At 45.7% G+C, this 27196-nt stretch overlaps 1 protein-coding gene across 1 annotated transcript in view; it reads right to left on the minus strand.

The window, feature by feature from the left end:
* Positions 1 to 27196, minus strand: part of LOC143941130 (aquaporin-7-like) — a 90576-nt gene that overhangs the window by 22188 nt on the left and 41192 nt on the right. Inside the window, exons 3-4 of the mRNA XM_077463116.1 lie at positions 4153 to 4279; positions 753 to 890 (exon numbers count right to left, since the gene is read on the minus strand). Coding sequence (XP_077319242.1) covers positions 753 to 890; positions 4153 to 4279 — 265 coding nt within the window. The remainder of the gene's footprint in view (positions 1 to 752; positions 891 to 4152; positions 4280 to 27196) is intronic.

Genomic DNA, 27196 nt, shown 5'->3' on the forward strand with positions numbered 1-27196 from the left:
CCCCTGTGTACGCGGCCTAAGAGTTTATTTTATATTTTGGGTAATACTTTATATTTAATCTTGAACTACTGAGCTCTGTACTCAACAGATTTCTTACAAGAAGAGATATAGAGAAAAACTGGAGAACATGTGACAAGATTCCCAACATCTGCTACTGGCTCGACATAAGATAATAAAATATTCATAAGTATAATATACGTGTATATTATGAATAATATACGTGTAATACATTACGTATATTCATAAGTAATTATTGTTTGTTACTTTTAGTCCTCACTGCTGACTATGATAAACAAAGGAAAGCAAAACCCAGTACACACATTAAGACCCCATTCACACCTGAGCGTTTTGTAGCTTGAAGCCTGAAGCTACAAAACGCTAGAGGGGAAAAAATCTATTATTCTCAATGGAGATGGTTCACATCTCCACTCCATGTCACCTGAAGCCAAACGCCTGAAGCTCAAAAAAGTTCCAGACCCTTTTTTGTCGCTCGAATTGAGCAGATTTTGGCGTTTTTCTTCTTTTAACATTGGTGACCTTTTGCCCTGCACAAAATCACAGCAAATCGCTGTAAAAACGCAGCGAACCGCGGTAAAAAAACGCCGCAAAATCACGGTAAATTTGCGCGATTTTCTGCTTGAAAATGCTACGCTCAGGTGTGAATGCAGCCTAAGAGCCTTGTGGCACTTCACACATCCTGAGAAGTGTGATGTTTCTGAATCCTTATAAGACCATAAAGTCATACTCAGTACCGTAGTATAGGCAGAACACCACCACAGCGGCCAGGAAGGATCCAATGATCTGGGACAACATGTACAGGGGAAGTTTCTTCCATGGAAGTTTTCCCAACACACAGTTTGTTAAGGACACAGCGCAGTTCATGTGAGCCCCTGAAAGAGACAAGATGCTGTAGTAAGTTGACATTCTTATTATTTTACATGTAATTGGTTATTCCATTCAAGAGTTCAGTGATAGATTATATGGATGATCAGCCTTCAAAGTGGTCCACATCCCTAAACTTACATTGCCACCACCAAGAATTAACAATGGGACTTTTCAGGTGCTACTTTTGTATATACAATGTGTATATCAGAATATAAGTGTGACAGACCAAACTGGGACCAAGGCTTTTGGAGGGGACTGCAGGCTAGCCTCTTGAATATTGACTATGGGCCCTGGCTTTTAAGGAAGCACTGCTCCTTGGGAGGTGTGTGCCTGAGGGACCCTTTGAGTGGTCTTATTTCTGATTCAAGTTCCTGTCTCCCCAAAACACACAGACTCTGGGAATCTAGGGCCGCTATCCATGTTTAGGGCCTAGATACCCCATTACCAGCAATGACTGCTTCAGACTGTGAGACTCAAAACAGATGTTAATATCATCAGCTCAAAATAACCTGATTCTGCAGTATTCTGATATAATCTGTTTATGGTGTTATGTGTCAAGTGTATTTCTCCCATCGTTCTATTGTTTCTGTCTGTCCTATCACTTGGAGATGAGAATAACCTTGCGAAAACTTTAACTTGTTATGGAACTATTATGAGATGTTATGTGTTTATACTTTTGATAATGTGTAATGTACTCTGTGAGATTGGTGCCGGGCAGTCTGACCTTGAGTGGAAGCTCCCGATTAGTCACAACATTGTCTGAGTGGGCCTTGATTCACCTAGGTGGCTAGTTGCTTAACCATCAGAATGCATGTGCCTCCACTGCGGGGACACTTATATGTTAGTGTTAGGACCACAGATACCAGGGTGCCTTGACGTGGCTCTGTGGCTAACGCATGCGTTTGCAAATGCGTGCGGACTAAACCCCTGTTTTTAACGCATACTGTTAGACAGGTTCATTTGGTTGTCTGCGAGCTGGTGGTAAGTAGGCTTTGGTTTTTTTCCTGGGCATTCCCCAGACATTGTTGTTACCTCTTAATTAACTTAATGTTTATAGTATATGTTGGCTGTTGTTTCGCTACATTATGTTAATTATATCCCTGCTTACAATTTGTATTGTTAGGATAATGTGATCAGGAGGGGACTGTCCTCCTGTGGGGTATAAAGTATGTGTCTGAGTTTCAATAAACAGTCATTGCTTTGAGTTATTTTTTTTTTTTATTGAATTAAACATTTTAATTAAAAATTAACATTTTGATGATATTCTAATTTTATGAGATGCACCTGTATACTAGGGCATATTTAGACAGGAGCCAATTAACCTACCAGCGTGTGTTTGGAATATGGAGGAAACCGGAGTACCCAGAGGAAACTCAAACAGGTATAGGGAGAACATGCAAATGCCAGGAAGGTAGTGCCACATTTGGGTTTAGAATCGACAACCCTAGAGCTGCTAGGCGGAAGTGCCAGCCACTGTGCTGCCCATATTAATAAATATGGAATATATGGAATAATGTTTTATATATATTTGCTGAATTTATGTTCTTGGGAGCCGCTCTAGAAAGTCCCTAGTTTTTTGTTGCAATCATTATCTTGTTTGGGGTGGCAGCACAGCCCTGTGTCCCCCTGCTGCTCTCCCTTCCTTTTTGAAACCCTTGTAAAAGTAACAATGACATAATCACTGTGCTGTACGTATCCTGTGCAGAGAGCAGAGCAGTAGGAGGGGCCCTCCAGGCACCATCTACTACAGGATCACTGAGGAAACTAAAGGAGGGGGGTGGAGACAAGACCAGTCACCCTGCACAAGGAAAGAGAGCAGCAGTGAGTAGTCTTTATTACAGGAAGTCTCACACTGAATGACTACACAGATCTGGAAGAAATACACAAAGCACGCCAGAAGTACAGAATTAAGAAGAATACACATAATGAATGGATTTAAACAATATTTGCTGATCCCGGAGGTTCATCTTTAACCACTCCACACCCAACGACGTCATATGATATCTCAGACTTTGAGTGGGGATATCTGAATGATGGGTGCAGCTACAGACATCATTCAGATATCATCTTTTTCTGCCGGTGATTCCCTACAACGTAAAAACAAAACAATCACAGTGGCTGTTCAGCCGCTTGATTGTTTTTATAGATGGCCGGAGGGGACCCCCTCTGGTGCTTCTAACAGCTCTCCCATGCGATCGGTGAGCCAGAGATTTAATCTGTCGGCGGCGACCATTTTTACCATAGAACTGACCCTGAATCAGATGGTCTCTGATTATCTCTATGACCTTCGGAGGCCGGGCGTGATGGTATGTGCGTTGTAAATACTGCAGTTGCCTTGATTTTAGGCTTTCCAGCCTAGAGGAAATATGTGGGGGCTTATAAACCCCAGATATCGCTGTAAAGAGGACCTGTCATGCCCTATTCCTTTTACAAGGAATGTTTACATTCCTTGTAATAGGAATAAAAGTGATCAAAAAAATGTAAGGAAAAGTGTCAAAATATAAAAATTAAAGTAAAATAAACAATAAAAAAAAAATTAAACCCCCCCGACCCTGTGTGCTCGCTGACAGAAGCGAACGCATACAAACGTCGCGCCCGCTAATGTAAACAAAGTTCAAACCACGCTCCGCACAAACGATAGAGTGAAAGCAATAATTTTAGCCCTCATCTGTAACTCTGAACAGGTAACCTGTAAAAAAATGTAAAGCGTCGCCTATGGAGATTTTTAAGTACCGAAATTTGGCGCCATTCCACAAGTGTGCACAATTTTAAAGTGTGACATGTTAGGTATCTATTTACTCGGCGTAACATCATCTTTCACATTATACAAACAAAAAAATCAGGCTAACTTTAGTGTTTTGTTTTGAATTGGTCTGGGTGGCAAATCCATTTCTAGTGTTGTGTGATCTCTTTTGATAATGCATCTCTCTGGATGTGCTATTGATAAGTAGCGGTCTTCTGTAAAGAGCAAATCAATGGAACAATGATTGGTGATGACTAAGAAGAAGATCTGAGCACATTTTCAGAGCCATTGATGGAGACAACTTTTTTTTTCTTACAACATCTCAAACTTAGAATTTTAAAGTGATCACCAAGTTTGGTGGTGAAGTAGTGTTGGCTGCACTTGGAGTTACACTTTTGTTGCCTATTTACTGGAACAAGACAATCATTAGCGAAAGATTTGATTTGCTATTTGCACACATTCGGTGACAGTTTAACAAATTCCTCGTCGGTGTAGTATTTGAACCTGGAAGCTGGAGTACTCACCGGTGATTCCCCCGGCCACGTGGATACCCATTGTGACACCGATCCCAAAGGACAGGTTAATGCTCAGGTATTGTCCGTATTCCTTCTTACCCAGAACCACCTGGGCCACTGAGCCCAATCCAAAGAGCTGCAGGGAAAAAGAACCTGGTTAGTAATGTTACATGCACCATTTTATCCTGCTGGCATTAAATCTGATTGATTAGATAATAATTGGTATCAATTTCGCAATTAAAGTCCTGCTTACATCAGAGTCCTCATCAGAATCCCCCTTCCCACATAAGGGTCCCCATCCTATTCCCTGCTTACATTATTGTCCCCATCAGAGCTCCCTCTTACATTTAAGTCCCCATTAGAGTCTTCCTTACATTGGGGTACCAATCAGGGTCCCCCTTGCATCTATATCTCCATCAGTGTTCCTAATGTGAACATTATATTTTTTACAAATATTTTTTGGTCAAAAAAAGTCCCCATTGCAGCACCCCTTACATCAGAGTTTTTGGTGGTATTTGATCACCTCTGCATTTTTTATTTTTTTTTGCGTTATAAACATAAAAGCCGACAATTTTGAAATATATATTATATATATATACAGTATCTCACAAAAGTGAGTACACCCCTCACATTTTTGTAAATAATTTATTCTAACTTTTCATATGACAACACTGAAGAAATGACACTTGTCTACAATGTAAAGTAGTGAGTGTACAGCTTGTATAACAGTGCAAATTTGCTGTCCCCACAAAATAACTCAACACACAGCCATTAATGTCTAAACCACTGGCAACAAAAGTGAGTACACCCCTAAGTGAAAATGTTCAAATTGGACCCAATTTGCCATTTTCCCTCCCCATTGTCATGTGACTCGTTAGTGTTACAAGGTCTCAGGTGTGAATGGGGAGCAGGTGTGTTAAATTTGGTGTTATCGCTCTCACTCTCTCATACTGGTCACTGGAAGTTCCACTTCATGGCAAAGAACTCTCTAAGGATCTGAAAAAAAAGAATAGTTGCTCTACATAAAGATGGCCTAGGCTATAAGAAGATTGCCAAGACCTTGAAACTGAGCTGCATACAGCGGTTTAACAGGACAGGTTCCACTCAGAACAGGCCTCACCATGGTCGACCAAAGAAGTTGAGTGCACGTGCTCAGCGTCATATCCAGAAGTTGTCTTTGGGAAATAGATCGCCTTTCAGTGCTCAGATCATACGCCGCACACTGCATCAAATTGGTCTGCCTGGCTGTCATCCCAGGAGAAAAACTCTTCTAAAGATGATGCACAAGAAAGCCCACAAACAGTTTTCTGAAGACAAGCAGATTAAGACCATAAATTACTGGAACCATGTCCTGTGGTCTGATAAGACCAAGATAAACATGTTTGGTTCAGATGGTGTCAAGCACGTGGGGCAGCAGCCAGGGCAGGAGTACAAAGACAAGTGTGTCTTGCCTACAGTCAAGCATGGTGGTGGGAGTGTCATGGTCTGGGGCTGCATGAGTGCTGCCGGCACTGGGGAGCTACAGTTCATTAAGGGGATCATGAATGACAACATGTACTGTGACCTACTGAAGCAGTGCATGATCCCTTCCCTTTGGAGACTGGGCAGAAGGGCAGTATTCCAACATGATAACGACCCCAAACACACCTCCAAGATGACCACTGCCTTGCTAAAGAAGCTGAAGGTAAAGGTGATGTGCTGGCCAAGCATTTCTCCAGACCTAAACCCTACTGAGCATCTGTGGGGCATTCTCAAACAGAAGGTGGAGGAGCGCAAGGTCTCTAACATCCACCAGCTCCATGATATAGTCACGGAGGAGGGGAAGAGGACTCCAGTGGCAACCTGTGAATCTCTGGTGAACTCCATGCCCAAGAGGGTTAAGGAAGTGCTGGAAAATAATGGTGGCCACACAAAATATTGACACTTTGGGCCCAATTTGGACATTTTCACTTAGGGGTGTACTCACTTTTGTTAAAAGCGGTTTAGACATTAATGGCTGTGTGTTGAGTTATTTTGAGGGGACAGCAAATTTACAGTTATATAAGCTGTACACTCACTACTTTACATTTTAGACAAGTGTCATTTCTTCAGTGTTGTCACTGAAAAGAGATAATAAAATATTTACAAAAATGTGAAGGGTGTACTCACTTTTGTGAGATACTGTATATATATATAATTTTTCATTTTTTTTTACTTTTTGCTATAAAACATCCAATAAAAACTTTGTAAAAATCTAATTTATTGATAAATTTAAGTCAATATGTATTCTGTATTTTTGGTAAATAAATCCCAATATGCGTATATTAACCGGTTCTCGACCAGCGCACGCCGATGTACGTCAACAGAATGGCACGGGCAGGCATATTGGCGTACAGGTACGTCCAATCTTCAATGCCGCTCTGCCATCGGGAGCGCGCCGGCGGCGGCGCGCTCCTGCGCTGGTCGGGACCCCCGTGAGTCCGGTCGCGGGACCCGCGGACTCGATCGCCGCGGGCATCCCCGCGATCATCTCACGGGACGGCTGAATGGAGGAAATGCCGTGTAAACAGAATTTCTCCATTCTGCCTAGCAACTAGTGACGCTGATCTCTGCTCCATGTGATTGGAGCAGAGATCAGTGTTCACTAAATGAAAGCCCAACCCCCCCACAGTTAGTAACACACCCCTAGGAACACTTAACCCCTACACTGCCACCCACTGGTTAACCCCTTCACTGCCAGTGTCATTTACACAGGAATCACTGCACTTATATAGCAGTGATTACTGTATAAATGACAATGGTCCCAAAAATGTGTCAAAAATGTCCGATGGGTCCCCCACAATGTTGCAGTCACAATAAAAATCGCTGATCGGCGCCATTACTAGTAAAAAAAAAAAATAATAAAAAATTATTAATAAAAATCCTATAAAACTATCCCTATTTTGTAAACGCTATAACTTTGGCGCAAACCAATCAATAATCGCTTATTGCGATTTTTTTTACCAAAAATATGTAGAAGAATACGTATCGGCCTAAACTGAGGGGAAAACATGTTTTTTTATATATTTTTGGGGGATATTTATTATAACAAAAAGTAAAAAATAATGAGTTTTTTTCAAAATTGTCGCTCTATTTTTGTTTATAGCGCAAAAAATAAAAACCGCAGGGGTGATCAAATACCACCAAAAGAAAGCTCTATTTGTGGGAAAAAAAGGACGTCAATTTTGTTTGGGAGCCACGTCGCACGACCGCGCAATTGTCAGTTAAAGCGACGCAGTACCGAATCGCAAAAAGTGGTCTGGTCTTTGACCAGCAAAATGGTCCGGTCTGTAAGTGGTTAATTGGTTTTCACAAAAGTTAAAGCATCTACAATATATGGTATATACAGTTAGGTCTATATATATTTGGACACAGGCACTTGATTCATACTTTTGGCTCTGGATGCCGCCAGAATAAAGTTAAAATGAAACAATTCAAATAAATTTGAAGTGCAGATTTTCAGCTTTAATTCAAGGGGTTGAACATTAATATCAAGCACAAATTTTAGGAATTGCAACTATTTTTATACACAGTCCCCCCATTTTCATGGGCTCAAATATAGTTGGACAAATGAAAATATTCATAAATAAAAGGTTAATTTTTAATATTTTGTTGAAAATCCTTTATTGGCAATTACTGCCTGAAGTCTGAAACCCATGGATCAAAGTCTGGGTTCCCTCCTTTCTGACGCTCTCCCAGGCACTAACTGCAGCGGTCTTCAGTTGTTCTTTGTTTGTGAATCTTTCTGCCTTTAGTTTTGCCTTCAGAAAGTGAAGTGCATGCTCAATTGGGTTGACATCAGGTGATCGACTCGGTCATTGCAGAATATTCCACTTCTTTTCCTTCAAAAGCTCCTAGGTTGCTTTTGCAGTGTGTTTTGGATCATTGTCCACCTGTACTGTGAAGCGCCGTCCAATCAATTTTGCTGCATTTGGCTGAATCTGGGCTGAGAGTATCTCTCTAAACACTGCAGAATTCATCCGGCTGCTTCTCTCTTCTGTCACGTCATCAGTAAACACCAATGACCCAGTGCCACTGGAAGCCATGCATCACACTGCCTCCACCATGTTTTACAGATGACGTTGTGTGCTTTGGACAATGAGCTGTCCAAGCCTTCTGCACACTTTTGTCTTCCTTCATTCTGGTACAAATTTATCTTGGTTTCATCCGTTCAAAGAATGCTTTTCCAGAACAGGTCTGGTGGGACTGCGATATTGCGGTGGCCATTCTGACACTAACTGACACTTTTGAAACTTTGTGGGGACCAGTGAAACTAATACAGTGATCAGTGCTACAAATGTGCACTGTCACTGTACTAATGACACTGGCTGGGAAAGGGGTTAAACATTTAGGGTGATCAAAGGGTTAAATGTGTGCCTAACCAGTGTTTGTGTGTATTATGTGTGCTGTTTTTACTACGAGAAGCAAAGGATTTTATTCCCTGATTTGCAAGTCCAGCACATTGCTCCTGACAGCACAGAGATCTGCCTTGTTTACATACCGCAGGCAGAGCTCTGTTCTGTGTCTCTGCTCTCCGTTCAGCGGGTGCTGGTGGACATCCATTGGCCAGCACCCTCTGATTGGCTTGTACTGTGTCTAACAAGAGTCACATGCGCATGCATACCTGCCAACATTTTGAGATGGGAATGAGGGACACCTACTAGCAAACGTATGTAGGCATAGGACATGCCCCCTGCCACGCCCCCTTAAAGGGGAAATAACCCCAAAAAAGTAGGGGTGCACCGAATGGGTTTTTGGTGCCGAAACCGATACCGAAAATGAAAAATACACTAGGCCGAAAACCGAAACCGATACCAAAACATATTTTAAAATTTTTTTTTTATACAGGAGATGATCAGAGACAGGGGACATGGTACAGGAGATGGTCAGAGACAGAGGACATGGTACAGGAGATGGTCAGAGACAGAGGACATGGTACAGGAGATGGTCAGAGACAGAGGACATGGTACAGGAGATGGTCAGAGACAGAGGACATAGTACAGGAGATGGTCAGAGACAGAGGACATGGTACAGGAGATGGTCAGAGACTGGGGACATGGTACAGGAGATGGTCAGAGACTGGGGACATGGTACAGGAGATGGTTAGAGACTGGGGACATGGTACAGGAGATGGTCAGAGACTGGGGACATGGTACAGGAGATGGTCAGAGACTGGGGACATGGTACAGGAGATGGTCAAAGACTGGGAACATGGTACAGGAGATGGTCAGACCAAGGACGTGGTACAGGAGATGGTCAGAGACAGAGGACATGGTACAGGAGATGGTCAGAGACAGAGGACATGGTACAGGAGATGGTCAGAGACAGAGGACATGGTACAGGAGATGATCAGAGACAGGGGACATGGTACAGGAGATGATCAGAGACAGGGGACATGGTACAGGAGATGGTCAGAGACAGGGGACATGGTACAGGAGATGGTCAGAGACTGGGGACATGGTACAGGAGATGGTCAGAGACTGGGGACATGGTACAGGAGATGGTCAGACCAAGGATGTGGTACAGGAGATGGTCAGAGACAGAGGACGTGGTACAGGAGATGGTCAGAGACAGAGGACATGGTACAGGAGATGGTCAGAGACAGAGGACGTGGTACAGGAGATGGTCAGAGACAGAGGACGTGGTACAGGAGATGGTCAGAGACAGAGGACATGGTACAGGAGATGGTCAGAGACAGAGGACGTGGTACAGGAGATGGTCAGAGACTGCACACACAGACCCCCGCCCCCTACCCAGGCCACGCCCCATTTTCGGCTCCATTATCGGACATTTTTCTCTTTCGGCAAATTGCCGAAAAGGGCATTTTTAGCCGATATGTTTCAGGGGCCGAAATTTTGGTGCATCCCTAAAAAAAAGGTTAATTAAATCCACAAGTGTTTTTTTTTTACCACTACTAATACTTTATATTGGAAAAATGCAGCAATTTAGAATTTGGATGAAAGATTTAGCACTGGACAAACACTTTTTGAAAGATAAAAAGTGCATTTTATATACAACTATATGGATCAGACCAAAATGAGGGACAAATGAGGAGGAATGAGGGACAGAGGGACATTGCTCCAAATCAGTGACAGTCCCTCCAAATCAGGGACATTTGGGAGCTATGTGTGCGCCCCCCTACCCTGGAGTGCCAGATCAAGTAGTAGGTACGGGATCCGGTGCAGGAGAGCCGCTCTGCCATCGTATAAGTAAGTTATGCGGTCGGCAAGCCGTTAAAATATCAAGAAACAAAAAATTGTAAACCCTGTTGGCTGTAATGCCTTTGCACATATTACCTGAATATAAAAAAAAAACCTTAACAGCTCTCTGTTAATAATAAAAAACAAGTAAATAAATTAAAACAAGTTTCTCAAACAAGAATTTTGCTTTTTGACCAGTGTTCATTTTTTCTAAATTTCAATTTAGTTTTAGTCATATTCTTTTGACTAAAATGCCATTTTTGTTTTAGTCGTATTTTAGTCATCTGCATTAAAACTGATTTTTGTTTATTTTTTTATTTCGTTTTCATGACTGAAAGCTGATGAAAACTTTGACGGAAATGTTTTCGTCTACAAAATGAACACCGTTATGATGTTCATTAGCAAACAAACTGTTATCGAATTAGGTCTTGGGTCTACTTGAAAACTCTTTGTTTTGCACCGACGTTTAATCAGCAACGGCTACGCCAATTTAAAAGCCAGGTCGAGATCTGATGTAACACAAGCGTTAAGTGCCATTGGCGGTCACACGCTTGTTGACGTTTTCCGCCTGACGTGGCACAGGAGGTCACCATGATACAGAGCGGGGGTTAAAAGAAGCGTCAGCGAACACACAAACAGTACCATTCAGGGAGCCCAACAAGCTCAGAATGTTGTCAGCTAATGAAGAAAAATGTCAGGAAATTGTCCGTCTCGGGAAAAGGTTAATGGTTTCGATCACAGGTGATAACCATGGCTCTGTCACACATCATATGTAACATTTGCACAGACAGAGATCCAAAATACACGGCCATGCTGCTGGATTTATGAAGGCTTTGCTGCTACCGTGCCTTGAAAAAGTATTCATACCCCTTGAAATTTTCCACATTGTGTCATGTCACAGCTAAAAACGTAAAATGTATTTTACTGGGATTTTATGTGAAAGACCAACACAAAGTGGCGCATAATTGTGAATTGTAAGGAAAATGATAAATGGTTTTCAACATTTTTTACAAATAAATATGTGAAAAGTTTGGCGTGCATTTGTATTCAGCCCCCCTTTACCCTAACTAAAATCTAGTGGAACCAATTGCCTTCAGAAGTCACCTAATTAATAAATAGAGTCCACCTGTGTATAATTGAATCTCAGTATAAATACAGCTGTTCTGTGAAGTCCTCAGAAGTTTGTTAGAGAACCTCAGTGAACAAACAGCATCATGAAGGTCAAGGAACACACCAGACAGGTCAGGAATAAAGTTGTGGAGAAGTATAACGCAGGGTTAGGTTATAAATAAATGTCCCAAGCTATGAACATCTCAGGGAGCTCTTTTCAATCCATCATCCGAAAATGGAAAGAGTATGGCCCAACTGCAAACCTACCAAGACATGGCCGTCCACCTAAACTGACAGGCCAGGCAAGGAGAGCATTCATCAGAGAAGCAGCCAAGAGGTCCATGGTAACTCTGGAGGAGCTGCAGAGATCCACAGCTCAGGGGGGAGAATCTGCCCACAGGACAACTATTAGTCGTGCTCTCCACAAATCTGACCTTCTTTATGGAAGAGTGACAAGAAGAAAGCCATAAGATGTCCCATTTGCAGTTTGTGAGAAGCCATGTGGGGGACACAGCACTCATGTGAAGAAGGTGCTCTGGTCAGATGAGACCAAAATTTTACTTTTCGGCCTAAAAGCAAAACGCTATGTGTGGTGGAAAACTAACACTGCACATCACCCTGAACACACCATCTCCACCGTGAAACATAATGGTGGCAGCATCATGTGGTGGGGATGCTTTTCTTCAGCAGGGACAGTGTCAGGAAATGTTCCATCCGCTGATAATATCTGTATTTTAGCGTGCAGTACTGAGGTCCACCAGCAGGTGTCTCCTGGCAGTTTGGAACTGTCAGGAGAGCTTTTCCCCGCTGATGTTATGTCATCTTTGGGCTGCAGTACTGGCGTCCACCAGCGAATGGATCCTGGCAGTGTGGAGCAGACAACACCTCCTGCAATCAGGTGTCACTTGAGGCCAATCACAGGCCTATAAATAGCTGGCAAGCATTCACATGTTTGCCTTGGTATTGTCCTTGTGCCCTGACCTGCTGCTGTGTGATCTGTTCTTGTTCTTGTTCCTGTTCCTGTTCCTGTTCCTGTTCCTGTTCCTGTGCCCTGAACTTGTGATCCTGTTTCCCTGTCCGGGTCCCTACCCTGTCCCACCTGTTCCTGTCATCCCTGCGCTGCAGTCTGATCCGATTATCCTCTCCCTGTCCTGTGTTCCTTCCCCCATCGGCTGATCTTCCCGTGTATGACCCTGGCCTGGCTTCGTTTATGTTCCTGGTATTTCCCATTTTGTACATATCTGTCTGTTGTTATTTGGGGGTCTCTGTCTGTCAGTTGGTTTATTGCACTGTGTGGTTGTATTTATATTATTCACTTCCCTTAATAAATCATTATATTTCACTTATACAGGTTTGGGTTTCCTCTGTTGCAGTCCACACAGTTCTGGTCTTATCTGGTACATGACAGACAGGGAAGCTGGTCAGAGTTGATAGGAAGATGGATGAAGCCAAATACGGGGCTATCTTAGAAGAAAAGCTGTTAGAGTCTGTAAAAAACTTGAGACTGGGGGGAGGTTCACCTTCCAACAGGACAACAACCCTAAACATACAGCCAGAGCTACAATGGAATGGTTTAAATCAAAAAATATTCATGTGCAACGCAGTATCCTGGCCTAGGCTGACAAGGCCCAGGCCTAGGGCAGCATTTTGCAGGGGGCAGCACAGAAAGAGTCCCCCCCCCCCCGGCCTGCGCTGTTAGTGTAGCGCCAGTCTTATGGGGCAAACTGGGCTGAGAGGCAAATAAGTCTAGCACCCCCATAAAGCAGCTGCTTTTGGTATGCGGGCGGCCGGCATTCCGCAACTGGGGGGGGGGGGTGCGCCACTTCTAATTTGAACTGTCCTATCATCCTGACCACAAAACTTCCTCACTGTGCTATGTTTTCTACTGCACCATTGGCATGGTTATATCTTCTTGGTCCTCTCCATAAGATTATCAGAAATTTGTGCTTAAAGTAGAACTATAGGCAACACTTTTTTTTTTCATTTTGGAAAGAGTAAGGGAGGGTTATAGCCCCTGACAGTTTATTTTTTTACCATCCCTGTCCCATTGCAGGGATTTCCTTTCACTTCCTGCCACATAGCCAAACAGGAATTGAGAGGAAATCTATGTAAATGAAGGGAGTCTATTTTCGGGGCGGGTCTTAAACAGCAAGTAGTGTGGCCTTGACAGGAAGGGGTGGGTCATATTTAAATTAGGGGGTGCACAAGTTTCGTCAGGCCTAGGGCAGCACCAACCCAAAATACACCACTGTTCATGTGTTAGAATGGCCCAGTCAAAGTCCAGACCTTAATCCAATTGAGAATCTGTGGCAAGACTTGAAAATTGCTGTTCACAGACGCTCTCCATCTAATCTGACAGAGCTTGAGCTATTTTGCAAAGAAGAATGGGCAAAAAGTCACTCGCTAGATGTGCAAAGCTGGTAGAGACATCCCCAAAAAGACTTCCCGCTATAATTGCACTGAAAGGAGGTTCTACAAAGTATTGACTCCGGAGGGCGCCATACAAATGCACCCCACACTTTTCACATATTTATTTGTAAAAAAAATATTATTTTCCGTCCACCTCACAATTATGTGCCACTTTGTGTTGGTCTATCACATAAAATCCCAATAAAATACATTTACGTCTTTGGTTGTACCATGACAAAATGTGCGATATAAAGCCTAGTGTCTGGTCTGGTGTTGTGGAAATTTTTATTATTGTATGTTGTCAGATGCCCCCCCCGGTATCTGGTTTGCTATAATACGCTCATGCGAGGGCATTCACACATACAGACGCTGGTGGAAGACCATTGGATGCGGAAACCTTCCTGTGGACACGCCAAATCTGTTTGCTCTTTTAACCACTTTAAGACCGGGTCTCTTTTTTGAGATGTGGTGTTTACAAATGAAAAACATTTTTTTTGCTAGAAAATTACTTAGAACCCCCAAACAAATGGCGGTCGTTGCAATACTTTTTGTCACACCGTATTTACACAGCGATCTTAAAAGCGCACTTTTAAAAAAAAATTACACTTTTTTGAATTAAAAAATAAGACAACAGTAAAGTTAGCCTATTTTATTTTTTATATTATGAAATATAATGTTATGCCGAGTAAATTGATACCCAACATGTCACGCTTCAAAATTGCGCCCGCTTGTGGAATGGCGACAAACTTTTACCCTTAAAAATCTCCATAAGCGACATTTAGAAAATTCTACAGGTTGCATGTTTTGTGTTACAGAGGAGGGCTAGAATTATTGCTGTCGCTCTACCGATCGTGGCGATACCTCACATGTGTGGTTTGACCACCATTTTCATATGCGGGCCCTACTCACGTATGCGTTCGCTTCTGCACGCAAACCCAGCTGGACGGGGCGTGTTTAAAAACATTTTTTTTCTTATTTATTTTACCTTTTATTTATTACCGTATTTATCGGCGTATAACACGCGCCGGCGTATAACATGCACCCCAAGTTTAGGAGGGAATTTTAAAGAAAAAAAACTTACATTTAAATGCCCATCAATGCAGCCTTATCAGTGTCCATCTGAAGCCTTGTCAGTGTCATTTGCAGCCTTGTCATGCAGCCTGTCCTCATTGCAGCCTTGTCATGCAGCCTGTCCATCATTGCAGCCTTGTCATGCAGCCTGTCCATCATTGCAGCCTTGTCATGCAGCCTGTCCATCATTGCAGCCTTGTCATGCAGCCTGTCCTCATTGCAGCCTTGTCATTGCAGCCTGTCAGTCATGCAGCCTGTCCGTCATGCAGTTTGTCCGTCATTGCAGCCTTGTGCATCGTTGTTCCCTCAGTGAGTCAGGTTTTGTTTTTAAAAATGGCGCCGCCGAGATGTCCTGTGTATCTCGGTGGTGCCCGGAAGTTTTTGGCTGCTTTTGGCTGCCTTCGGCCAGACTCAGCGGCTTTTGGCTGCCACGGCCGTACTCGGCGGCTTTCGGCCGGCAGAAAGCCGCGAGAAGGGCCGAAGGCGGCTGAAAGCCGCCCAGAGCCCAAAAATGGTGTGGAAATCGCGGGGGATCGGCGTATAACACGCACCCGCGATTTTCCCCTGATTTTAAGGGGTAAAGTGCGTGTTATGCGCTGATAAATACGGTATTTTTACACTCTTTAAAAAAAAAAAAAAATGGTGTCACTTTTATTCCTATTACAAGGAATGTAAACATCCCTTGTAATAGGAAAAAAAGCATGACAGGACCTCTTAAATATGAGATCCGGGGTCAAAAAGACTTCCCATCTCATATTTACACTAAAATGAAATAAAAAAATAAGAAAAAAATGTTGTCATTTAAAAAATAAAAATAATAAAATGGCCCTTTAAGAGCTATGGGCAGAAGTGACGCTATGACGTCGCTTCCGCCCTGCCATGGAGACAGGTGGGGGCCATCTTCCTCTTGCTCGTCTCCATGCATAGCACTGAGAAGGATCCGATCGCCTCCACCGCTGCCGACGGCTCCGGTAAGCGGCGGAGGGCACCGGATCGTGGCGTGAGGGGGGCCTCTCTCTCGTCACCGATAAAAGTAATCTAGCGACAAATCCGCCGCAGAGACCACTTTTATCTTGTACCGACCGCCGGCTGAACACGGGGATATCAGAGTTATGGTAGATAGCTGCTGCCATAACAATGATATCCATCCCCAAAGTAGGGACGTACATTGGAGTGTGGCGGTCCGCAAGTGGTTAAAGTGGTGTTGCCACCAAAAAAAATAAAAAATTGCTTAAAATTCATAAAAAAATGTAAAAAAAACAATTGGAAAAAATTTTTTTTACTCACCTTTAAATGCCTGTTGTTAGGGGGTCCCTCGTAGTCTGCCTTCTTCAATGCCCGGGCTGGTGACATCACTTCCCCTCACGCCTCACAGTCATCTGGGACCTGTCATGTGTCCCAGATGACTGTGCAGCGTATCACGGCGCACGCTCGCGCATGCGCAGTGGGTGAAGCCACAGCCAGGTGCCCACAGTAAGGCCGCGTACACACGGGCGGATTGTCTAGCCAACTAAGTTCGTCAGACAATCCGACAGACAGTCCATTCAAAATTTGCATGAACGGACTTGACCACACACGATGAGCAGACAGTCCGCTGAAAGCGTGCGCGATGACGTCTACAGCACGTACGACGGGACTAGAACAACGACGTCCTATACACTGCAATGCAACCTTCGGCCGTGTAAATCCTTTCTGAGCATGCGCCATACTTAGTCCGTCCAACTTGCCTACACACGAGCGGACTGTCCGCTGAAACCAAGTTTGGACGGACAAAACCAAGTTTGAACGGACTGTCTTACGGAAATTCCGTAAGACTTTGTTCGTCAGATTGTCCGCTGAAAAAGTCCGCTGAAGCCCACACACGAGCGGATTGTCCGCTGAAACACGGTTCAGCGGACTAAGTTGGACAGACAATCCGCCCGTGTGTACGCGGCCTAAGAATGCCGGCGCCGTGGGCGGAGCGGGGAACGAGGGGGGGGCTTCGTTCCCCCCGCATAGCTGGACCCTGGGACAGGTAAGTGTCCGATTATTGAAAGTCAGCAGCTGCAGTATTTGTAGCTGCTGACTTTTAATTTTTTTTTTTTTAGGGGGCACCCCACTTTAAGGATGTTTGTTTATGCCTCACCAGGGAACTGGCCACTCCATGGCGATGGCATTTAAACTCCTAAGTAGGCAGATTTGCGTACATGGGAACCATAGTATAACCATACAGAGTTATGCCCCACTGGACCATAGTTTAGTGGTAGCATTGGGAATGTGCACACGATCGTGTTCAGAGCAATGTGCTTGCCGCATGGTTTTGCACACGACCGTTTGCGCACGTCACTACTGCATTTCTATTTGAATATATACATCTGTGTTAATGGTTCTTTCGAATGAATACAAGTGTTCGATTGTCTGATTCTGAAGCCAGCAGCCTCTTTTGTTATCCATGTGTTTAGTATAAATAAAAGCAGCTTGAGCTCGAGGTGATACCAGCATCTGTTTGTGTTACTTGGAGAGATAAACGAGCGCGCTTTCCCGGCATTATATAAGAGGGCTGTATTTGTGCTTTTTTTTTTTATGTAATTGGTATTTATTGTTATTTTCAAAAGTTAACAAAGAGAAGGAAAATCAACACAAAAAATCAACATACATTGGGAAAATAAGGGAGAAAGAGGGGTGAAGGAATACATACAACCTAGTCAAGTTACATGTAAGCATACATGGCGGCGGAGAGTCACTTCCATTCAACAAACCCAGGGCAGCACCCCTCCCGCTCCAGACATTCGATCCCATGAGCAGGTCCCTCTCTCATACTAGAAGAGGGTGGGGTGCCCCCTTAACACTGTTAAAGCCTTACAAGTGGCTCCTACCGCATAGTAAAAGAGAAGAATACACTAAATCAATCAAAACCAAATTTCTTCCCTGAGAATATGCATAGAGATAAAAGGGGAAACAGAAAGAGAAGAGAGTTGGGATGGGGGTGGGAAAGAAAGTGTGAACCTCAAGCCTCACCGGATTATGTGTTCAGCTCACCGGCAGAAGATGCATGCGGAGGAGGAAGGTTCGCCTGGACAAGTCTCCCAATTTCAGGGTCTGCTAAGGCAAGAAGCGCGACATCTAGACTGGATGGAACCACAGTTGCGGTCTGGACATGGGCCTTCCATGGCGCCCATGTGTGCTCAAATTTCTCCCTGGTGTTCCTACAAGTGGCCATCCAGCTCTCTGCTTCCATTATCTCCCCCACCTTCCTCAACCATTCCTGCTCGCTTGGAATTTGCGAGCTCTTCCAATATAGTGGCACCAAGCGTTTGGCTGCGTTGAGGAGGTGGGGGAGTACACTCTTTTTATAACGTGATGGAGGCATAGTGGGTATGTGGAGCAAGAAGTGCTTAGCCAGGGCCGGGATATCAGTACCCAGGCTGTCTGACACGTGTTTGCGAACCATAGTCCAAAACGGCACGAGCACAGGGCACTCCCACCAAATGTGGAGGAAGGTGCCTTTCATTCCACACCCCCTCCAGCATACATCCGAAGTGTTTGGGAAAATTCTAGCCAGGGTGACGGGAACCCTGTACCACCTGGATAGAATTTTATAGCTATTTTCTTGGGTCTTAGAGTCTATCGAGCTGGTATGTGTTAGTCGGTATAGACAATGTAACTGGTCACCCGTAAAGTCATGTTGGAGGTCCTTTTCCCAGTCAATAATATAATGTGGTTTGGGAGCAGGCGTGGCGGACTCTAACAGCCCATACATCTCCGAGATCGTGTGTGTCAGAGGCTCCGCGGCAGCCCACATGCTCTCGAAAGTTGTCAGGGTGGCCCGAAGTGGGGTCCGTTTACTGTGCTTGGTTATAAAGGCCTCCAGTTGGCGATGCCTCCAGAAATCAAAGGGGAAGCTACCATATCGCTCCCTTAAAGTAGAAAGTGGCACCGCCTCCCCTCCCTCTACGAATCTGCCCAGGCTAGCCGTCCCATCCCGTACCCACGCACCGAACGCGGCCATCTGTTCCCCAGGGGGGAACCACGGGTACCCACTCACCGGTGTTAGAGGGGATAGCTGCGGTGCTAGTGCCAAGCGTGCGTTAACCCTATCCCACGTTTCCAGGGAGTGGACTGTAAATGGGGATACCCATGCTGAGAGCCCCCTGTCCCCAGCCGGGACCCAGGGAGCGTAGGCTAGGTCTCTTCCCGCCATAGTCTTTTCCAGAGGGACCCATAGCTTATGTCGCGTATGAAACTTCCAATTTAAAATGCGTTGTAATGCGATCGCTTGGTGATATTGAAGTATGTTAGGTAAGCCTAGACCGCCGTTCAGCTTAGACCGTTGGAGCGTCGCCATGGCCAAACGCGGCTTCTTCCCGCCCCACACAAATTTAACAAAAAGGCTACGTATGCTCAAGAAAAACCCCCGTGGCAGGTGTATCGGTATCATTTGTAGGAGAAACAAAATGCGAGGTAGAATCGTCATTTTCAAAATATTCGTTCGACCCACCCATGTAAAAAGTGATTTGTCCCAAGTGGACAAATCCGTTGAAATTTTCTGCAGTAGGGGCAAATAGTTATGTGCGTACAGTGAGTCAGTACTATCTGTGAGCTGGACACCTAGATATCTCAAGGAGGGGGTAGCCCATGTAAACGGAAATGAGCCCTTCAAAGCGTCCCCCAGAGCCGGGGGAACGGTGATCGGCAGTATCTCTGATTTTGAATAAGTATCCGAAAATTGGATACTTCGCCGTACGCCTGTAGCTCTCCCATCAGATTCGGCAACGAGACCAGAGGGTCCACCACATGAAACAAAATGTCGTCTGCATAAGCAGAAAGTTTGTGTTCTAGGGAGCCCGCCATCACCCCCCTGACACTGGGGTTGTCTCTGACCCTCTGTAGTAACGGTTCCAAAACCAGTGCAAATAGAAGGGGCGAGAGCGGGCAGCCCTGTCTCGTGCCGTTACGGATAGGGAACGACGAGGAAAGGCCACCATTCACCTTAACCCGGGCCGTAGGAGACACATAAAGAGCCGAGATCCACCGCAGCATGCGTGGGCCCAGCCCCGTACCCCCAAGCACCGCGTTCAGAAACTCCCAGTCCACGCGATCGAATGCCTTCTCCGCATCCGTAGACAACACCAGGTATGGAGGCATCCGACCGCGTGTACGTGCCCAGTGGACAAGCTGGACCGCTCTATTGGAGTTGTCTCTAGCTTCTCGCCCCGTTATAAAACCCGTCTGGTCAGCGTGGATCAACTCCGGTAACAACGGTTTCAGGCGGTTGGCAATAATTTTGGAAAAGATTTTAAGATCCGTGTTTAGGAAGGAGATTGGGCGATAACTTTGCGGTTGGGATGGGTCTTTCCCGTCCTTCGGGAGCACGGTAATATGCGCTAGCGAGGTCTCTTGTGGTAAAACCCCGCCCGAGGCGAGGGAGTTGAAAAGGGCACGCAAAGGGGATTGCAGCTGGTCAAAAAACTTCACATAGTAGGCCCTGGTAAAACCATCAGGGCCGGGGCTCCTACCCGCAGGCATAGACTTAATCGTAGCTAAGATTTCTTCCCCTGTAATTGGGCATTCTAAGTCAGTTGCCTGATCCGCAGTGAGGGTGGGGAGACCTACAGAGGAGAGGTATGACTGTATACGCGTCTTCTTAAGGGCTATGTCGGCCGGGGAGGAGGCCTGGTCTAGGTGGTAAAGATTTGCGTAATAATCGCGAAACATAGAGGCAATCTTGGATGTGTGCTGTGTACAGTCCCCTGTAGGGGAGCACAATTTATGCACATGAGCCAGGAGTCTCTTCTTGCGAAGCGCCCTGGCCAGTAGCCTGCCGCACTTGTTGCCATGTTCGTAGTAAGTGTGGGCCAGATAGCGCAGTTTTCGGTTAATTTTCCGGTCCAGCAGTTTAGAAAACATTTGTCTGAGTTCTGTCAAACGCCCGAGCTCCGTAGAGCTCGACGTCCTTTTATGTGCAAGCTCGGCTCGTCTCAGCTCCTGCAACACCCTCAGGAAACTCGCCCGCCTCTCCTTGTTAAGTTTGGCTCCCAGTGCAATAAAGGTGCCCCGAACCACGGCCTTATGCCCCTCCCAGAGAATGCCCTTGCTCACCTCCCCATTATCATTCTCCGCAAAATAGTGCGTCAGAGTCTCCTGCACCCCCGTCACCACCGCCAGGTCGTCTAACAAATTCTCGTTCAGTCTCCACGTCCTTGCTTTAGTCGAGGCCTGGGCTAGTGAAAGCGTAAGCGTCACCGGGGCATGATCCGAAATGGTTATGAGGTCTATGGTGGCTCCCAGTATAAAATCCAAGGTGTCCTGGTCCACTAGCAGCAAATCAATTCTAGTGTACACCTTGTGTACTCCAGAGAAGTAGCTATAGTCCCTTTCAGATGCATGTATTGCTCTCCAGCAGTCCACCAGGGCGTAGTCCTGGAGGGATCTGCGGAAATGTCTCAGGAAGGCATGGGAATGTGATGATCTACCTGCGGAGGTGTCCAGGGTGGGGTCAGGGCTAACATTAAAGTCCCCTCCCAGAATTAACCTACCTTCCCTAAAATCCGCCAATGCAGAGAGGGTTCGATCTATAAATGTAAGTTGTTGGGTGTTAGGGGCATAGAGTGTAGCTAAGGTGTAAGTCTGTCCGAGGAGGGTACCTTTCAGAAACACGTAGCGTCCCTGAGGGTCTACCTTATGTTCCTGGGGTTGGAATGGGCAATTTTTGTGAATGGCTATAGCCGTGCCCCCGGATTTGGGCCTAGGCGAATTACTCAGGAACCATTGCGAGAATAGGTGTGAGGGCAATTTAGGGAGAGAGGTATCGGTAAAGTGGGTCTCCTGCAAGAACACCACTTGCGCCTCCAGGCGTTTCAGTTCTAACCATAGCCTATTTCGCTTGTTAGGGGAGCACATACCCCTCACGTTGTAGGACACTACCTTAAGCGTAGCCATGTTGTGTCTGAGGGTTCCGTCCAGGCGACCTTCCTAGTTCTGCGGTGTCCGGCGAGACAAGATTCCGGTAGCTTCAACCTATCAGGGGGCAAGAAGGGAGGCTGGGATGAAGGGAAGCAAGGAGGGGGGGCAGAAAGGGGGATGGGGACAAAAAACAATAGACAGAAAAACAAAAAAAGGGAAAAGGAGGGGGAGAAAAAGGAAAGCATTAACACAGTGCATAAAACAGATAACATCCTAAAGACTGGGCCCACCTGCGCCACAATAATGCGGCACAGGAGTACCCAAAACTGTTTGCCTGCCGCCCGCCGCCCCCCCATTACAAGGGGGCAGCCGGCGCCCGGCAACGCGCCCAATCCTGGGCTATTACCCAAAACGGGTAGTCCTACGTGGGGAACGTAACTGGACATGGACAACCCGGAAAACCCCGCCCCTCACCACCAAAAAACGTTGTAAGAGTCCGGGAGATAAAAAAAAAAAAAAAAAAAAAAAAAACCATTAAAGTCCCAGACATGTCATAAAACTAGTAGTGAACAATAAACAACTTGCAATCTCTCAAGGCAGTTCCTTCGGCCTCGTGCTGTCGGCTCCCTCCCCCCCCCCCCAAAAAAAAAAAAAAGAGGGGGGGGGGGGGAGAGGAAAAAAAAATAAAAATAAAATAAAAATAAAAATATAAGACCGAAAATAATACTGACAACTAGAGGAGCCGCAGGCCAAGCAAATAAGGCACACTGCGCCACTGCGCATCCTGTCGGTAACTCTGTCGTGAGCTGCGGGCTCTTGATCAAAAGTCAGCCAAGGGTCAACGTGTAGAAGAAGTCGGCGAGTGGAGCGCCACTAATTCCCAGCCATGGGCTCCTGTCGCGTTGCCGCCGAAGACGAGCGTTTGCGATGCCGCGGAGGTCGATTGGGTCGGGCCTGCTGCCACGGCGGAGGAGCTTGCACTGTCTGTATATTCGTGGAAAGCCTCCAATCAGGGAAGTCCACAGGGTCCAGGTTCAGTTGCAGCAAGAAACGCTGAAGGTCATCCTTTGAACGCAGAGTGGCCGACTTCCCGTCTCGTTCAGCATGGAGGCTAAAGGGGAACCCCCATCTATAAGTAATGCCTGCTGTGCGGAGGGAGTCCAAGAGAGGGTGTAGTGCCCTACGCTGCATCAATGTGCGCCTGGACAGATCTTGATAAAAGAACAGGCGTGCACCATCAAAGTCAAAGAAGGGGCGTTTGCGCATGAGTTGCATTATTTGGTCTTTCACCGTGTACTTATGCAATTTGCAAATGATATCCCGCGGGTTATCGGCATCCTGCGACGGGGGACGAAGGGCCCTATGCGCCCTGTCAATTTCCACGGTTGCTGTAGGGGGGAGGCCCAAGAGCTCTTTAAAGATGCCTTGCAAGGTGGGTACAATGTCCTTAGCTCCTGTTGCCTCTGGCAACCCCCGTATGCGGATGTTGGACCTACGGCTGCGATTCTCATAATCATCCAGTTGTGAAATCAGTGCCTCTATCTGCTGATCCTGCGCTGCGCACTTGTCCCTTAACTGTGTGATCACTGGCAAAGCTTCCTCCACAGTCTGTTCAAGGGTTTCTAGCCTATTCCCCAACTGAGTTGTATCTTCCTTCAATTGCTCTATGTCCTGTTTAAAGGCCTTCTCCACTCTAGTTGCAAAGCGGTCTAGGTCCTCTCTTGTGGGGAGAGACCAGATATGTTGCTTCAAGTCTCTATCCCCCATCAAAGCTGAGGCCTCAGAGCCCTGATCAAGAGAGGCTGAAGAGCCAGGGGAGTCAGGGGGAGCGGTGTCGCTTACCAGCTGCGGCGTCCGTATAGGAGATCTGGCCGTCTGTTGCTGCACACATGCCTCCGCCATAGCGTCCGCTCCGCGTCCCTTCACGGCCGCCATCTTGGGAGACACGTGCTGCCCGCCCTTGCTGCCGAAATATGCCCCTATGGAGCCGCTTCCAGGCTGCGAGGTACCCCGATGTCTGGAGGATGCCCTCCGCCGCTGGGACATGCCGGTAAGGATGGGTTTCAGGCAGTATCTGCGCCGGAACAAGCTGATGTAGCTGCGGTGTGTGAGGAGCTCTGGGATCCTGCTTCCTCACTCGGCCATGCCCAAGCCACGCCCCCGTATTTGTGCTTTTAAGCGCAAAGAAATGATATGCTTAAAGGGAGCAGCTTAGAATTTCCCTGATGCTGGTTAGTGAATAAACATGCTTGCACTGTACTAAGTCCCTCTATCTGGATAGTGAATAAGCCGGTTTGTACTGTATAAAGTCCCCGAATCTGGATAATGTATAAGCCTATGTAAATACAAAAAAAATATCAAGTGAAAATTGAAACATATATATAAACATATACATATAAATGCTCAACATGAAAATCAATAAAGATTTCATATAGGTGCGCAAAAAATCAATCCGAATAATCCAAAAAGCGCTCAGTGCAAATCCCATAAAAAACAAATGTGCCGATAAATTGATCCGGCAAAGTAAATGACACTCTTCATCCAGGGGTGCACCGCCACTCACCAGCTGCTTACCGGATTATAAGACCTCAAAGAGGGAGGCCTGGCTGTGCTTTGGGAGAGAGCCCACAGGGATGGATGATGACCCCAGGTGTCAGATGGAACTCATCCCACTGGTCCTTACAATCCACATGGTATATAAAGCTCAATAATGAGCAAGAAGAAGAAAGCATCTTATAGTATAGTAGTTAATAAAATCCAGCGTTTATTAAAGTTAAAACTACTTACAAGCATAGGTAGATAAATCGGATAAAAACACAAGTCATTTCCAATCATGCCCCAGCGGACGTGATGACACAAGTAGTTCCCGATCAATGCCCCAGCAGGCATGATGATGTCACCGATGTAGCTCCACCTAACGCGATTTGTCCTTTTTGGACGTCACTACTGGGGCAACGGAGTAAGTAAATCGTTTTAACTTTGATAAACGCTGGATTCTATTAACTACTTCACTTTGAGATACTTTCTTCCTCTTGCCCATAATTGAGCTTTGTATAGTACTTACAAGCATAGGCAGATAAATCGGATAAAAACACAAGTTATTTCCGATCATGCCCCAGCAAACGTTTCGTCCTATTGGACGTCATCAATGGGGCAACAAAGTAAGTAAGTAGTTTTAACTTTAATAAACGCTGGATTTTATTGACTACTACACTGAGAGATACTTTCTTCCTCTTGCCAATTGTTGAGCTTTATATATCATGTCGATTGTAACGGCCTGTGTGATGAGTTCCATCTGACATCTGAGGTCATCATCTATCCATCCCTGTGGGTTCTCTCCCAAAGCGCAGCCAGGCCTCCTTCTTTGAGGTCTTATAATCCCGTAAGCAGTGTACAAGTAGCGGTGCACACCTGGGTGAAGAGTGTTATTTACTTGACTTTGCACTGTGCACTTTTTTGATTATCTGGACTGATTTTTTGAGCACTTATATACAAACTCTAGTGATTTTCATTTTGAGCATTTATATGTATATACAGTATTTATATTTGTTGCAATTTTCACTTGATATATATTTTATATTTATATATGCACTTGCACTTTAATTGATGGATAGGGCAACACATTTGGGTTTATTATTTACTATTTCTATGTGGATATTTGGTGAGTGCAGCTGTCACTGAAATGTATGTACATTTATTTTCACATTTTACATTTATTTTTATTGATACGTAGCACAACTATTGTTTTGTTTATTGTATAAGCCTGATTGCATAGCTCCCAACTGTCTCTGATTTGGAGCAATGTTCCTCTGTTCCTCATTCCTCCTCATTTGTCCCTCATTTTTTTTCTGATCTATATAGATGTATATAAAATGCACTTTTTTTATCTTTCAAAAAGTGTTCCCCGGTGCTAAGCCTTTCATCCAAATTCTAAATCGCTGCATATGTCAATTTTGAAAGCCAATATAAAGGAATATTAGTCGTAAAAAAAAAAAAGCACCTGTGGATTGATTTCACCACTCTGTAAGTGCAGTTGCTCTAAAGAAGGGGTCTCCAAACTTTTTACTTCGAGAGGCACATCATATAATTTACCTGAATGCCAGAGCCTCGTGCACCAGGGCTAAACATTTAATGTGCATGAGGCCTTACATCTGTGTTCTTGCCAGAGTCGCCCTGCACATTTCTGTCCTCATCAGAGTCTCCCCATACATCTGTGTCCACATTGGAGCCTCCTTGCCCATTTGTGTCCCTATCAAAGCCTCCTTGCCCATTTGTGTCCCCTATCAGAGCCTCCCTGACTGTTTCTGTCCCCAGCAGAATCTCCCCATACATCTGTGAATCTGTGTCCCCATACATCTGTGAATCTGTGAATCTGTGAATCTGTGTCCCCACAGATTCTCCCCACACAATTGTGTCATCATCCGACTCCCTGCACGCTTGTGTCCCCATTAACCCCCACCTTGCACATTTGTGTCCCTCCTCACAGCCGCCCACCGCACATTTGTGCCCCCATCAGAACTTCTGCCACACACTCCAAAGACATGCTGGTAGGTTAATTGGCTTCTTTGTGCCACCATCAGAGCCCCCCTCAACCTTGTGTCCCCCAATAGAGTCTCCCGGTCACATTTGTGTCCCCACCAGAGCCACCTCACTTGTGGCGCCATCAGAGCCCCCCCCCCCCCACACACTTGTGTCCCACATCAGAGTCCCCGCTGCACACCTCTTTCCTCACCAGAGCCCCTCCCCCTGCACATTTGTGTCCCCATCAGAGCCCCCCCACTCTTGTGTCCCCCAACAGAGTCTCCCTCTCACATTTGTGTCCCCACCAGAGCCCCCCCACTTGTGTCCCCATCAGAGCCCCCCCCACACACACACTTGTGTCCCACATCAGAGTCCCCGCTACACACCTCTGTCCTCACCAGAGCTCCTCCCTCTGCACATTTGTGTCCCCATCAGAGCCCCCCCCCCAAGTATGTGTCCCCATCAGAGAACCCCCACATTTGTGTCCCCATTAGAGCCCCCCCTGCACACTTCTGTCCCTTGCACACTTCTATGCTGTAATTGTTTTGTTGTATTGCCCTGCTAAGGTGATGCTCCCTGAGAGGTAAGGGTTAACACCGCTGACCAGGTTTTCCCAGGCTTTTGGGGAAAGTACTGCCCTCTGCTGGGGCAAGCACAAAAAAAAAGGGAGGGAACCAATTCTTGGGGGTGCCACTATTAGTAAGTCATCTGGAGGTTTGGTTCCAGGTTACCCCGCCCAAGGGAAAAGTATGCTGCTAAGGATATGAATCATTACTTGCCCGCTTATCCACCCCTCATAGGAACCCAGCTGGGATTCCAGTGGTATGGACTTGTACTTCTCA

Source organism: Lithobates pipiens, unplaced genomic scaffold, assembly GCF_037356315.1.
Source record: "Lithobates pipiens isolate NorthernLeopardFrog02 unplaced genomic scaffold, aLitPip1_a1.2 Scaffold_3, whole genome shotgun sequence".
NCBI lineage: Eukaryota > Metazoa > Chordata > Amphibia > Anura > Ranidae > Lithobates > Lithobates pipiens.